At 34.0% G+C, this 14,761-nt stretch overlaps 1 protein-coding gene across 2 annotated transcripts in view; it reads right to left on the reverse strand.

Annotated features, from left to right (window-relative positions):
* Window positions 1-14,761, reverse strand: part of WDR7 (WD repeat domain 7) — a 389,155-nt gene that overhangs the window by 219,402 nt on the left and 154,992 nt on the right. For both annotated transcript variants that reach the window (XM_008013992.3, XM_008013990.3), the window contains one exon: window positions 472-585. In XM_008013992.3, the coding sequence (XP_008012183.1) occupies window positions 472-585 (114 nt within the window). The remainder of the gene's footprint in view (window positions 1-471; window positions 586-14,761) is intronic.

The raw sequence follows: 14,761 nt of genomic DNA on the forward strand, positions 1-14,761 counted from the left end.
ATGTTCAGTGGCCAAACAATTAAAAAGCAGCATTCACTTCCACAGTATAAGTAAAGAGTAAGTCTTCCTATACAGCTTAAATTGTATATATTGTGATTAAATTTTAGTATTCTTTAGTTTACCTGATAGTTGCAAAATCTTTCAAAACTTAATGAGTATATTCCTTTACACATTCCAAGGCTTTAGCAATGATCTCAGCCTCTGAATTAAAAGGTCTCCAGAAAACAAGTGCACAGCTAGCAGGTTTATTATTAGAGTTACAATCAGCAAACCTGGACCAAATAAACAGTTCCACTTCTTTTTACCTCAAGATCAAAGAGGACATTAAACAGTTTCATAAAACTAAATACACCATCAGTACAAGTCTCCATCCTTTCCATCGAAATACTTAATCCCACCACAAATAACCTAGAAAACATTTTGCAATATCAAACAAAGCTCCAATCAGATGTTAAAGATGTCTGTGCTTACCAGTGGTGATGTCATCATCAACAAGGTCATGTTCTTCCTCCTGGACTTTGGCTTCAGACCCTGAGGCATCAGGAGCTGTGGTGATAGTCTGCATGGCTTCTGATGTGACTCCAGCTAAAACAAATGTGAATCACAAGGCTTCATTTTAAAAAATGAAAAGTAAGACAAACAGAAATTTTGAAGATTTTTAATTTACTTAATGGATATAAACACAATACATTAAAAAATATATATTCACCAAAATTAGACACACAAATCAATGAATAAAACATTCACATGTGCTCTATTTATTTGTATGTATATATGTACATAGGTATGTACTATATTTACTTTTAACCAAGATCTGGGAAAAACAGAAACAGGATGCTGAAGTATTACATTTTTTTACTTGATTCCTTTCAATGGTTTTGCTACAGTTACTTTGGCTGATTTTAACAATTATTCAACAAAGAGGAAAGTGTGGATTGTTTTAAAAGTTTACTTCTTTTTAATGTTAGTTTGTTTATAACTTGGGAGTTGGGAGGAAAGATGAGGACCGGAGAATTTGTGTCCTGGAGCTAAGCAACGGACCTGAAACGCACTGCCCAAAAAGAGTATAACATCTCCCTCTATGAAGGAATTCGATATAAGGTCACATAATTATCACAATGAAAGAACCTAACTGAAAGCAGACAGGCAAAGAAGTTCAGAGGCCAAAAGCTTCCATTCTGTAAATCGCCTGAGAATTTGCCAGCTCACACAAATGTCTTTTCCTTACATACCTATCATCTTTGATGATGCATATTTGTTGTCATCTTGCATCTGTCACATTATTTCTCAATTTCACAACAGATAGTAGCGTGTATCGATATTTTTCACATGGTTATCAAAAGGTATTTCTCAATCATGATAATATACAAATCTCCCCATTGGAAGCTACTCTAGGAATTAAACTTTCTAACCAAATCAGCTTAAAAGGATATCAATAACTACCTACATAGAATCCATTTAAATATTTTAAAGACCAAACACTTATTTAGTTTAAGGACTTCTTTTCTTCCAAGGGGTATTAACTGAAACATTTATGTGAAATTTAGCCTTGCTACCTCTGGTTAACCAAAGGCATCAAAAGAGGAAGAATCTTAGCCATGAACCACCATAACAGATCCAGAAATGGACCTACCAGTAGGCAGTTCCAAACTCTAAGGATTTAAACTTGCGGACTAAACACACCATTTTAGTACCACTACTTATTCAGAGTTGCTTTAAAAAATAATAATAATGGTAAATAATGATCCCTGATGAATAAAAAATGACAAAGCCACCACTTTGCAGAAGCATTTTTTTCTCCAAAAAAATTTTTTAACTTTCATTTTAGGTTCAGGGGTACATGTGCAGGTTTGCTATATAGGTAAACTGCATGTCACAGGGTTTAGTGTACAGATTATTTCATTACTCAGGTAATAAGCATAGTACCCAAGAGGTTGTTTTTCAATCCTTACCATCCTACCACCCTCCAGTATGCCCTGGTGTCTGTTGTGCCCTTCTTTGTGTCCATATGTACTCAATGGTTAACTTAGAAAAGCATTTTTATTGTTAGATTTATATGATCAATTTTAACATAAAGGAGGGCATGTACTAGAAAAATAATATTACTTTATTAAAGATAGCTAAAAGTAAAATAAATCAAAAAGAGGAGACAAGGTAAACATTACATTCCTAAATAGATATTGCTCAAATACAAAACCAAAAATCATTATTTCATATTAAATCAATATATAAATCTTTGAAATATCTCAGTCTCATTTCTTGCTTAGAACTTCATAATTTTTAAAATTAGACAAACATTGAAAACATATTAAGAAATAGTTTGGACAGTAACAATCGGCATTAGCATTTTCCTTTCCTATAAAATTAAGGGATCAATTAAAATAAAGCTGGCATTTATGTAAGTAACAAGTTTATGGATCCATTTACATTTATCTCATTTAATCAGCGAGGCTAAGTAATTGCCCAACATAATACAGCTACTAAATTCAGGAACCAGAATTGAGACGTAGGTCTTTTGATTTCAAACTTCACTATCAATTTACCACCAAGTCTTTCCAGGGACTAAGTTCCTGGGGACAGGGTGGGAGGTGTCACAGAACATCACAGAATAACCTTGAGAAATCACAGAATCACACAATACTGATTATAAATACTACCAAGTATTCCACAAAGTTCCTGCACTGTGCTAGTTAACTATTCAACCAAAGCAATTCAGTATTTTGGAACAGAGCTTAAGGAACAAACATGTACATCTCAAAGTAACTGAGGCTGAAAGACCAGGGAGTTGTGCTAAAACTGGTTCTTTGATAGATGCTTTCCAAAACTTAGTAAGGGTTATAAAATCCCTGGCAGAAAAAAAGAAAATACAAAGAAAAGAAAAATACAGACCAATATCTCTCATAGTCTCAAGAATTTGTAACAAAAATAAAAGCAAATAGGATATTTATTTGCTTTAGAATTATATATCAGGACCAAGTAGGGTTTATTCTTAGCATGAAAGGAGTTCAATTGGCCAAAATGGATCAATATACTCCAAAATATTAACAGGCTAAAGAAGAAAAAAAGAATTCCTGATCATATCAATCATTTGACAAAATTCAACATCCATTCATGAGTAAAAACAAAAAATCCTCTAAGAAAAATAAGAATACAGAGGAACTTGATAAAGACCATCTACTAAAAGCCTACAACTAACATTATACTTAATGGTGAAAGTCTGAATGCTTTTGCCCTATGACCAGGAATATGGCAAAGAAAGTCACACTTACCACTCTTAACATATCATTGGAAGTTCTACCCAATGCCACAAAGCAAGAAAATATACACACATACACACAGTTTGGAAAGAACGATGTAATTGCCCTGTGTGATGGTTAATTTTAAGTGTCGACTTGATTGGATTAAGGGATACCTAGAGAGCTGGTAAAGCATGACCTATGGGGAGGTGTGTAAGGGTGTTTCCTGAGGAGACTGGTGTGTGAGTCAGTGTACTAAGCAGGAAAAATCAGCTCTCAATGTGGGCAGACACCATTCAATTATCGGGGGCCCTGGTTGAACAAAAGAGTAGAGAAAAAGCAAATTCTCACTCCTGGAGCTGGGACATCCTTTTTCTTCTGCCCTCGGACATCATAACTCCAGGTTCTCCAGGCTTTGGACTCCAGGACTTATACCCAGCAACCCTCTGGGTTCTCAGGGCTTTGGCCATAGACTGAGAATTACACCCTCGGATTCTCTGTTTCTGAGGATTTTAGACTTAAACTGAGCCCCACCACCAGCTTCCCTGGGTCTCCCACTTACAGATGGCCTATCCTGGGACATTCCAGCCTTTGTAATTGCATGAGCCAATTGCAAGAGCCAATTCCCCTAATAAGTCAGTCTCTCTCTCTCTCTCTCTCTCTCTCTCTCTCTGTCTCTGTCTCTCTCCACCTATTCTTTTGGTTCTGTTTCTCTAGAGAACTCTGACTAATATACCCCACTCAAAGATAAAATGATTGTCTACAGGCAAATACAGAGGAATTATCGAAACTAATAAGTGAGTTCAGCAAGGCTGCAAAATATAAGAAAAAAAAACATTGAAAACATCGATTCTATTTCTACATGTTAGTAATGAACAATGGACACCTAATTTTTTTAAAAGCCAGAATACTATTAACAGTAATTATAAAAACTAAAATACTTAGATGTAAATCTGAAAAACCACAAACAGGTCTTCTATGCTGATAACTACAAAACACTGATGAAAGAAATCAAAGGAGATCTAAACAAATGAAACAGAGAAATACACTGTGTTCATGGGATTGGAAGATTCAAAATAGGAAAGATGCCAATTCCCCACAAAATGACTGATACACAGATTTAATGCTATTTCTAACAAAATCCCAGTAGGATCTTTTTGTAGATATCAACAAAAGTATTCTAAAATTATATGAAAGACAAAGGAATTAGAATAACACAATTCTGAAAATGAATAAAGTAGAAAAAAGTCATTTTACCCAATTTTAAGACTTATATAAAGTTATTAAAACCATGTGACTTTGGCAGAGTAATAAACATTAGGTTAATGTAACAGAATAGAGAACCAAGAAGCAGACACACACTAATCTGCCAAAATGATTTTAAACAGAGGTGGGGTAAGGATAATCTCTTCAAAACAGGGCTAGAACAACTGAACAAAAGCAAAAAAATGAACCTTGACCTAAGGCTCATACTTTATATAAATAGTAACTCAAAGTGGATCATGGGCTGAAATCTAATAAATAAAAGTATCAAATTTTTCAAAAAAAAAAAAAAACTCAGGAGAAAAGCTCTGAAATCTAAGTTTTGGTTGACACCAAAAAAGCACTATCCATAAAAGAAAAAATTGGCAAAGTGGGCTCCATTAAAATTTTTAGACTTTTGTTCTACAAAGGCCCTATTAAGAAGAAAAGACAATCTCCAAGTTGAGAAAAAAGATTCACAAATCACATGTCCAACAAGCAATTAGTACCTGGACTGTTTAAGGAACTCTCAAAACTCAAGAGTAACCAATCTGGCATTTCCTCAGAAGGTGAAACATAGAGTTACCATATGACCCCACAATTTTACTACCAGCAAATGAAAATATATGTCCCCACAAAAGCATCTACATGAACATTCACAGCAGCATTATTCATAAAAGCCAAGAAGTGGAAAGTATCCAAATGTTCATCAACTGATGAATAAATGATAAATTCATACAATAGAATATTATACGGCAATACAAAGAAATGAAGTTCTAATACATGCTGTGGCATGAATAAATATTAACAATTTTAACTAAATAAAAGAAGTCGCAAAACATTACATGCCATATGATTGCATTTACATGAAATGTCTAGAAGAAGCAAATCTATGGAGACAGAAAGTAAATGTGCAGATTGGCCTAGGGCTCAGGGGTGTGGAGAGAACAGGGAGTAATGCTAATGGGGGCTGCAGTTTCACTTTGGGTTGTTTGAAAATGTTCTGAAGCTGATTGTGGTGATGCTTGTGCAACTCTAAATCAGCTAAAAAACCACTGAATTGTACACTTTTAAAGGTGAATTTAGTATTAAGTGAATTACATGTCAATAAAGCTGATTTTTTAAAAGTTTGGTTTTCTAACATTCCAGATCAACGAAAGTATCCATGCCACCTCAACGTACTCTCTTGATACTTTTTTCTGCCATATAGCTGAAGAAAAAAGGGAGGAAAAGAGTCACATAGAACATTTACGCAATCAGAAAGCAAAATTCACCATGAATATTTTGTTTCAGAAAGGCATAATTTTCTACTTAAATTTTTAAAAAATTAAACTATATTCTTTATGCTGACCACATTTGTAACCATATTAATCCTCACAGTCAAATTTTCTGTATTATTTTGTTTGCAATCAATAAAAAGTGACTGATTTGTTTACTTCAAAATTATCTATATATTTCATTTTTTAAAGATCAGCAAAATATCCTTAACTCCCATAATAGAGGGCACTGTGATAGCAACACACTACTTACAATTTCTAACGTTTCTGGGAGACAGTAAAGGGGTAGGAGAAACTGAGAATGGACAGCCCAAATTACCACACTCAACTCTCAAATCCAAATGGCACAGCTCATTTAAAACTAATTTAAACCGTTTGCTTGAAGGAAAATCTGATAGGTGCTTTTAACTTTTGAAGTTTTCAGCCATATAGTTATGGTAGAAGATTGTTAAAAACCATTATTTAATAGTTCTAAGCAAGGTAGTCATTATCTGCAAAGAAGGAATAATATTTTTTAAAATTCCTAGCCATAAACCTGGCTATTTCTACTTTCTACCTTATTTAGTTCTATCAGGACCTTATGTTAATGGGTCAAGACAACAGTACTTTCTGTAAAAGGCAAAACAAAAATCAAATCAGTGGTTGCCATGGGTTAGGAGTGTGACAAAAGAATTGACTGTAAAGAGGTAAAGCAAAATTTTTAGCATAGTGAAAATAATCTACAGCATGACTATTTACATGTGTTTAAAACTCATAGAACAATATTTTTAAAAGCGTGCATTTTACTATATATACTTTCAAAAACTTAGCTTGTTAAAAAAAGATACAATAGAAGGTACTACATCACTGTCACCAAAGAGAATTGAAGATTATGCTAGAATACAATGCTATTTTCAACAAAACACAGAGATAGAAAAAATGGTTTTAGTTCTTCCTTCTACAAAAAGCTTAGCCTTTGTCTACACAAAGAAAACGAAATATCCTTGCAAAAAAACAAAAGTCCACTAGGAAAATATATTTATGGAAATTTCAGGGTTTTTTTGTATATCAAAATCATAAATATTGTCAATTAATTATATAGTGATATTTGATATGTTCTTTTGTACTTGACCTAAGTGAACTTATTTGTCAAATTACACCATACAAGCTAAGGTTTACTTACTTTCTGAGTATTTCCAAAATATTTGACAGTGATGAAAATCTCATAAAGGTTCAATAAATACAACTTGAACAGAATTGAATACTTTCTATCTCATGGCACAAATTATGTTATTTAAATATACTAGAAAATAGCAGTAAGGGTACTTTGGGGAAAGAGGTATGATAAAAGATATAAAAAGATATAAAAAGAGTAAAGAGATATAATAAAAAAGAAATACAATTAATGGAAAGACATGAGGCACATAAAAAAACAGTGAGTCTCCAAATCCAGATTTCACAAAATAAAAAATCAATGTACATTATAACAAACAACAGTTCTCAATAAACGAGTTTTATACCATGAATCAGGGGGAAAATGGGGGCAGAGGGGGAATGGAGTGGGGCAGCAAGCTGGTATGAGTAAGTTTGGACACAACAGTAAAAGGGAAGTGAGAGGGTTGTAGTTAAGTAGCAGAAGTGAAAATTAGAGGACAAGAAAGACTGAGATCCTCATGCCATCTAGATTTCTAAACGCTTAGATAACGCTTCATTGTGAAAAATCTACATACATAAAACTTTCCAATTTTATGCAATATTTTCTAAACCACTTTAGAAGTTTTTTAAAAATGTAAATATGGAAATGTGATCTTCAAAATCAATGGAATTAAACTATACTCAACTAGCTCCACCAGTAAAACTGGATATAGTATTCTAAAAATTATCTTTCATAAGCTTGTAAATTACCTGTATGAATTTTTTTCCAACTGGCTAACAATATCTGAGTAATAATAAATAATATGAACACACAGGACTACAGTGTCATGTGACTAACATGAAATACAAGAACAAAATACTAATTTTTAATATAGTAACATGTAAAAACCAGCACTTTAACCAATATGGAAATATAAAACCACTTCAGTTCATTATCGTTTTATTTTTTTATTGAAGATTAGATTGTAGTGATAAACACTGTTAGGACTAAGAATGAAGAAGGATATTTATAAATATTAACAAAAATTCTATTTCTCATTCTCAGTAATATAGATTTCCACTGAGATTGAAAAATAGATCCAAAAGAATAGCAGATATTTTTATTTCATCAGTTCCTCACAAGTGTGGTTTTCCAGTGGTCCAATTAAAGTACACTGGAGGCAATAATTTGATATGAACATTTACCGTGAATGAAGTAAAATTTAACAATAAGGGAGTATGTGAGTATCTACAGTTTCTTTTCAGGCAGAAGGCTTGAATTTATTGGAAGCAGATCTCTGCAGTGACTGACCAACACTGCCCCACATTCTCCACAATCCTTATGACAGACAGACAGCCTGCCTCACATTAATTCACTTCACACCACTTCTATCGATCCACAGCCGGTTCCCTAGTCTCTTTGCACACATTGCCTGTCTGGCTGCCTACATCCACATCAGCACATACACACAAAGGCCACAGAAAGATAACCTTTTGCTTTCCATTAAAGATACAGTATCCACTTTTCCTTCTGCAATAACATCAAAAATATGAAATTAACAGTATAGATGTCTTGTAGAAAAGCCTTCCTGTAAGAAATAGTGAGGGTATTTATCCCTTATTCTGAATAAAGATCACTTTGATTTGTCGAAAACAATAAAGTTAGTTTATTAAAGGCCACAAAGTCATTAGAGAAATAAAAATATAATTCAAAATAAGCAGAATGTCTTCAAGCTCAAATAACAATATAAGAATTATTTGGTAACATGAGTTTTGATCTTTGTTTCTGAAGAAATGAAATACATTTTTTCCTAATTAGTATTTTTATTTTTTTTTTTAGAAAACTGCTCTCATATAAAATGTAATTATTAGCAATTCTGAAAGCAACAAAAGGGAAACATTTACTGAAAAATATGTAAGTAAAACAGAAAAGAGGAAGTGTACTATATCAATGAAATATTAATATGACAGCAAAAAGCTTTATTATTTATCTTTCCCAAAAAGAACTTAAAATTGATCCATCATTTAAAAAATCAAGCCTGATGCTTCTAATTATCACATGTACTTTTTCAAAAATTTCTGTGAGATTTGTAGGATATGAGCTGACAACACCAATTTTGGTTTCAAAAGTCACAAATAAAACAAAGATTATGTTGTTCAACCTATAAACTGTTATGAAACAAAGAAAAAACTGTTTTTAAATACCACTGTACTAAAGCATAAGCTTAAAATTATAACCCCTGGCTGATTTAGAAACTCAAACTATAAACAGAATTGCATATCTCAGAACTATGCTAAAGTATGTTCTTTTAGATAAGAGGGTACCTTTGAAATTCTTCACGAATTTTTTTGTTTTGGCTAGGATCACCTAGGCAGAGGTTACATCATCAAGGGGTAACAAAAACAGTACCCTCAGTACATACAGTATATTACACCTGTTGTTATTTATAATAACAGTAAGCTGCTTTGGAAATCAAAGAAAGGAAAACTGATAAGGGCTGCTGAAGTTGACGGCTTAAAAAAAAAAAAAAAAAAAAAAAGGATGCTAAGATGTGTATTGGGCCTGAAGGATGGGATAGATCTGAGTAACAGAGAGGATGGCATTGCCAATATAAGTAAAGCAAAGCCATTAAAATAGTAAACTTAACCATGCAATAGTATGATAACTGTGCAATGGTATAGGTAACAGTGCAATGTTCCCTCATGATATTAAACACTCAAGGAGCATCCAGGCTATTATGCAACAAGCCCTACACCAGAGACTAGAGACACAAAAGTAAAAAGTTATACCCTTAGCTTCCAAAAAGCTTATATGTAAACCGAAGGAGTCATTAAATAAATTTGAGCATGGAAAATGCCTTAATTTTATTTGTGTTTAGAAAGGGCTCTCCTGTAGCAATGTAAAGAATGACTTGGAAGGACTCGATGAATGAAGGTAGCAATAAGGCCAATGATGTTAAAATCGTGCTACTGGGAACCCTAGCAGTTCTTCAGAAGTGTCAGAAGGGAGACTTCCACCCTCCCCATCCTTACCTCTTTCTGTGTGGTTGTATGTATGCATGTATGCACACACATGCCCATAAGTTTTACAGAAGTTTTCATTTGAAAAAAGGATACCACTTTTTTAAAAGTCTGAAAATCACTGATCTATATATATTTTTAACGACAGTATTTAATGAGGAGAAAATCAAGAGTAGTTTTCAGATAAAACGTACAGAATGGTAGGGCTGTTTTCTGAGCATGGGGAAGGCAGGAGGAAAAATTTATTCATTTAACTTTTTTTGAATGGTAGTTACACTAGGCAAAGAAAATAAAAATGAAGGTAGGGAAACACAAGGACTTTACACTAGAGAATCTAACAGCCATATGGAAAATATAGATTTATCAATAAATAAGTGAAAATAGTTTACATATGGAGAAAAATCAGCTCTTCTTAGGATGGGAAGAGGAAGAAATATATGTCAAAGACAATTTCACAAGAAGGAAATATTTGAGTTAGGTCTTGAAATATGTATAAGAATTTACGATGAAATGATACTAGGAGAAGAAAATTCCAGGAAGAAAGGGTACGCTAAAAGTCCCTGGTGCGTCTACAGAACGGGGCAGCAGGAGCATAAAAAGTGTGAGAAGAAGTAGGAAATGAGGCTAATATAACATGTGAGGCTAGAGCCCCAAAGGCAATAAGAAACAGGGTACTAACAGAAAATTTGAAGTAAGAAAGAAATAAATTTTCATTCTTTAAAACAGATGCCTGGCTCCAGTACGGAAAATGAAGTAGAATCATTGGTAAATATAATTACAAGGTTGCTGGGGCTGGTGACTATGCAATGAAAGTAAATAAAAACTTTAATACCTGAGATTTAGGGATCAGTAAAAAAAAAAAAAAAAAAAAAGAAAGAAAAAAAGAAAAAAAAATCCTGTGATTTCTCTTTCTGGTCATCAGAATAGTTCAGGAATTCAGTTTTGGGTAGAGCCAGAAGCAGTTGTCAAAGACAATTATGAAGGCAGAGAGTTTAACGTGGTATCAATCAGTCTCCAAAGACACAATCCCGAACGCCATAATCCTAAATGTTGAAATCGCGAAAGATGGAAATTCCTAAAGATCAAAATCTCTTCAATCTAAAACTCCACATGACGAAAATCTCTAGAGTCTAAAGTCCACAAAATCATAATCCCAAAAGAGTAAATTCCCAAATCCTGAAATCCTGAAAGCCCGATTCTAGGGAATCGATCAGTGTGCTTTTTGGTTGTGTGCAGGAGAGTTACATCATGTTAGCTACATCATGTTAGGAAGTATTACCTTTTTATTGTCTTCACTTGGAAATTAAATGGGTTTAAGGAGGAGTGGATGGGTAACAGCCTGACAAGGGGTAAACTTGTGGACTTAATTTTGGTATCAATTTAACTGGATCAAGGAACATCTAGAAACCCAACCCAAAGCATTACTTTGGGTGTGTCTGTGAGAGTGTTTCCAGAGGTGATTAATGTGAGAATCTGAGTGGACTAGGTGGGAAAGATTATGGCCCAAATCCAGTTTAATCTACTAGTAGACAATCCCAGAGAGGTAACAAATAAAAAGCAATAATTCCTGGCAACCCGCCTGGCTTTGTATCACTGTATAAAACCTGATGAATACAAGACAATAGACAGTGATATGTCATACATTAAATTCAATGATAGGCCAGGTGTGGTGGCTCATGCTTGCAATCCCAGCACTTTGGGAGGCTGAGGTGGCAGATCGCTTGAGTCAGGAGTTCGAGTCCTGCCTGAACAACATGGCAAAAACCTCATCTCTACAAAAAAATACAAAAATTAGCTGGGCATGGTAGTGCGCACCTATAGTTCCAGCTACTCAGAAGGTTGAGGTGGGAATATTGCTTGAGCTCTGGAGGTCAAGGTTGCAGTGAGCCATGATGGCACCGCTACATTTCAGGCTGGGCGACGGAGCAAGACCCTGTCTCAAAAAATGAATTAATTAATTAGATAAATTCAACGATGGATACAAGGGGCTGAGTTTAGCACAGTGCCTGAGATGTAGTAAGTGCTCAATAAGTAGCATTATTGTATCATTAAAGTTATTACCATTGCTTTTGTTGTTATCAATTTTTGCTGATTGTTATTTTTTTTCCCTAACTTCAGGAAAATACTGAATACTCAGCTTTTTTCCTCCATTTCATGAACCCATTTACTTATGCCTTTTAAAAACTTTTAGTATTATTTCCCTCCTTTTAGAGCCACATTCCCAGACATCTTACGATACATGTTTGTAAATAAGACACTTGATGGCAAAAAATCAGAATATTTACATTTCAAAGAATCAATGTATCTTATTTTCTTTCACTGCCAAAAAATGTTATTTTCAAATATCTAAACACACACACACACACACACACATCAGTAGGAAAGCTTTTGACTCTTAATCTCTTCACACAAAGTGAATAAATGGTTTGAAAACAAACACGCAAGAATCTGGTTTTAATATTGTGCTAGCAGATGATACATTTAAGTGGCAACAATATGCTACGAGATCACACTATAAGGTATTTTGGATATTCCAATAACTTATCACAAAAATAAATTAAACATTGTAATGTGCTCTGACTTTATTATTTGAGAATATTCAGTTATTTTATAGATAAGAAGAATAAAATGGATGAAACTCATAAGAAGTGTTATATAGACAGTAAATAAATGAGTACCATGTAAGAATATAGGCAAAACTAATAAGATATATTAAGTACAGACAGTAAGTTAATGACCTAGAAGATACATGATAAAAAGCATGAAACAAGCAAGAATGTCACTTATAGAGAGAAATGAACGGAAAGACAGCTCATAAGATAAAGCTGTAACACCTCTCAAAAAAAAAAAAAAACGCAGGAGAAAATCTGCATGACCTTGTATTTGCCAATGAGTTTTTAAGATACAACACCAAAGGCATGAGTCATAAAAGAAAAACTAATTGGACTTTATCAAAATTAAAAACTTTTGTTCTGCAAAGGACGTTGTTAAGAGAATGAAAAACAACCCGCAGACTGGGAGAAAATATTTGAAAAGTATGTATCTGTTTAAGGGCTTCTATCCAGTACATACGAAGAACCCTTAAAACCTTACTGTTGGGCCGGGTGTGGTGGCTCAAGCCTGTAATCCCAGCACTTTGGGAGGCCGAGACGGGTGGATCACGAGGTCAGGAGATCGAGACCATCCTGGCTAACAAGGTGAAACCCCATCTCTACGAAAGATACAAAAAAATTAGCCGGGCATGGTGGCGGGCGCCTGTAGTCCCAGCTACTCAGGAGGCTGAGGCAGCAGAATGGCGTGAACCCGAGAGGCAGAGCTTGCAGTGAGTCGAGATTGCGCCACTGCACTCCAGCCTGGGCAACAGGGCGAGACTCTGTCCTCAAAAAACAAAAACAAAAACAAAAACAAAAACAAAAACAAGAACAAAACCAAAATTTTATTGTTAGGCAACCCAAGGTAAAAAAAAAAAAAAAATTTCTTACAAAGGTAAGAAAAATTGGACAAAAGATGTAAATAGGTATTTCACCAAAATGGACATATGGATGGCAAATAATCATATGAAAATACGCTCAACATTATTAGTCAATAAGGAAAGATGAACAAAAATCATGGTAAGATATAAATACATACTTATTAAAATGTCTAAAGTTAAAAAAATACTAACAATATCAGATGCTGACAAAGATGCAGAGCAATAGGAAAGTTCACTCCTTCTTGGTAGGCACAACTGCTTTGGAAAACAGTTCCAGTGAATTTTAAGTCATACTTACACTTATACAACCAAGCAATTCCATTCCAAGGTAGTTGCTCAAGTGAAAAAACATGAAATTTGTGAAACCTGGAAACTTACATTGACATAATACCCTGTACATGAATAGCTACTGAAGCTTCATTCATGATCATCAAAATCTGGAAACAACCCAGATGTTCCTAAACAGGTGAAAGGATAAATACACTTTGGTACAGCCACATAATAAAACACTATTTACCAATAAAAAGGAATGAACTATTGATTCATGCAATAACATGAATGAATCTCAAATGTATTTTGCTACGTGAAAGAAGCCAAACCCAAAAGACTACAGGTTAGATTCCATCTATAAGGAATTCTGGAAAAGGAAAAACTGTAAGGCTGGGAAACAGATTAGTGATTGCCAGGGACTGGAAAGAGAGGGGTTAATTACAAAAAGTCTATATAAGGAAATTATTAAAGTGCTATAAACGTTCTGTATGGTACTGTGGTGATGGATACGTGACCATTTATCAAAACCTAAAGATCTATCTGCTACAAAGAATAAACTTTATTGTATACACATTTTTAAAAATAATGAATTCACCAAAATGCCAAGGGAACCCAGGATGAACTGTAGATTCTGACAAATTAGTCTATGTAAATTACAAATGTAGGACATAGCCTCACTGAAGGTGTAAAGAAAAACAGCTGACCTTAGTAACTTTGGAAAACAGGCTAAAAAACTGGTTAATGTAAAGCTAAAGACAAAAATAACTACACACAGTACTACACTATAGTTGGCAAACTGGTTTTTCACATGGTATGAGTTAGCAATTCTGAATTACTTTTAATGTCTACTAGGGTTGAAAAAACAAGTAAATACTGTAGATAATGAGAGTCAGGTTTCTCAAATTCAAAGAAAAATTAAAAACAAGCAAAGGAGAAAGATTAAATCTTTTGGTAATGGATGAAAATGAGAAATATCAGTATGAACTCATATCCACTTTAATATACAGGCACACACTAATACAGAAATAATTCTAGATGTGTGGGATATACATGGGCTAGTGTGTATACATATGTTTCCCAGTTCTGTCCACTCACAGAACCCAGAAGCAGTGAAATCCCTGTAGTAACAA

This window comes from Chlorocebus sabaeus, chromosome 18, assembly GCF_047675955.1.
Source record: "Chlorocebus sabaeus isolate Y175 chromosome 18, mChlSab1.0.hap1, whole genome shotgun sequence".
Classification (NCBI taxonomy): Eukaryota; Metazoa; Chordata; class Mammalia; order Primates; family Cercopithecidae; genus Chlorocebus; species Chlorocebus sabaeus.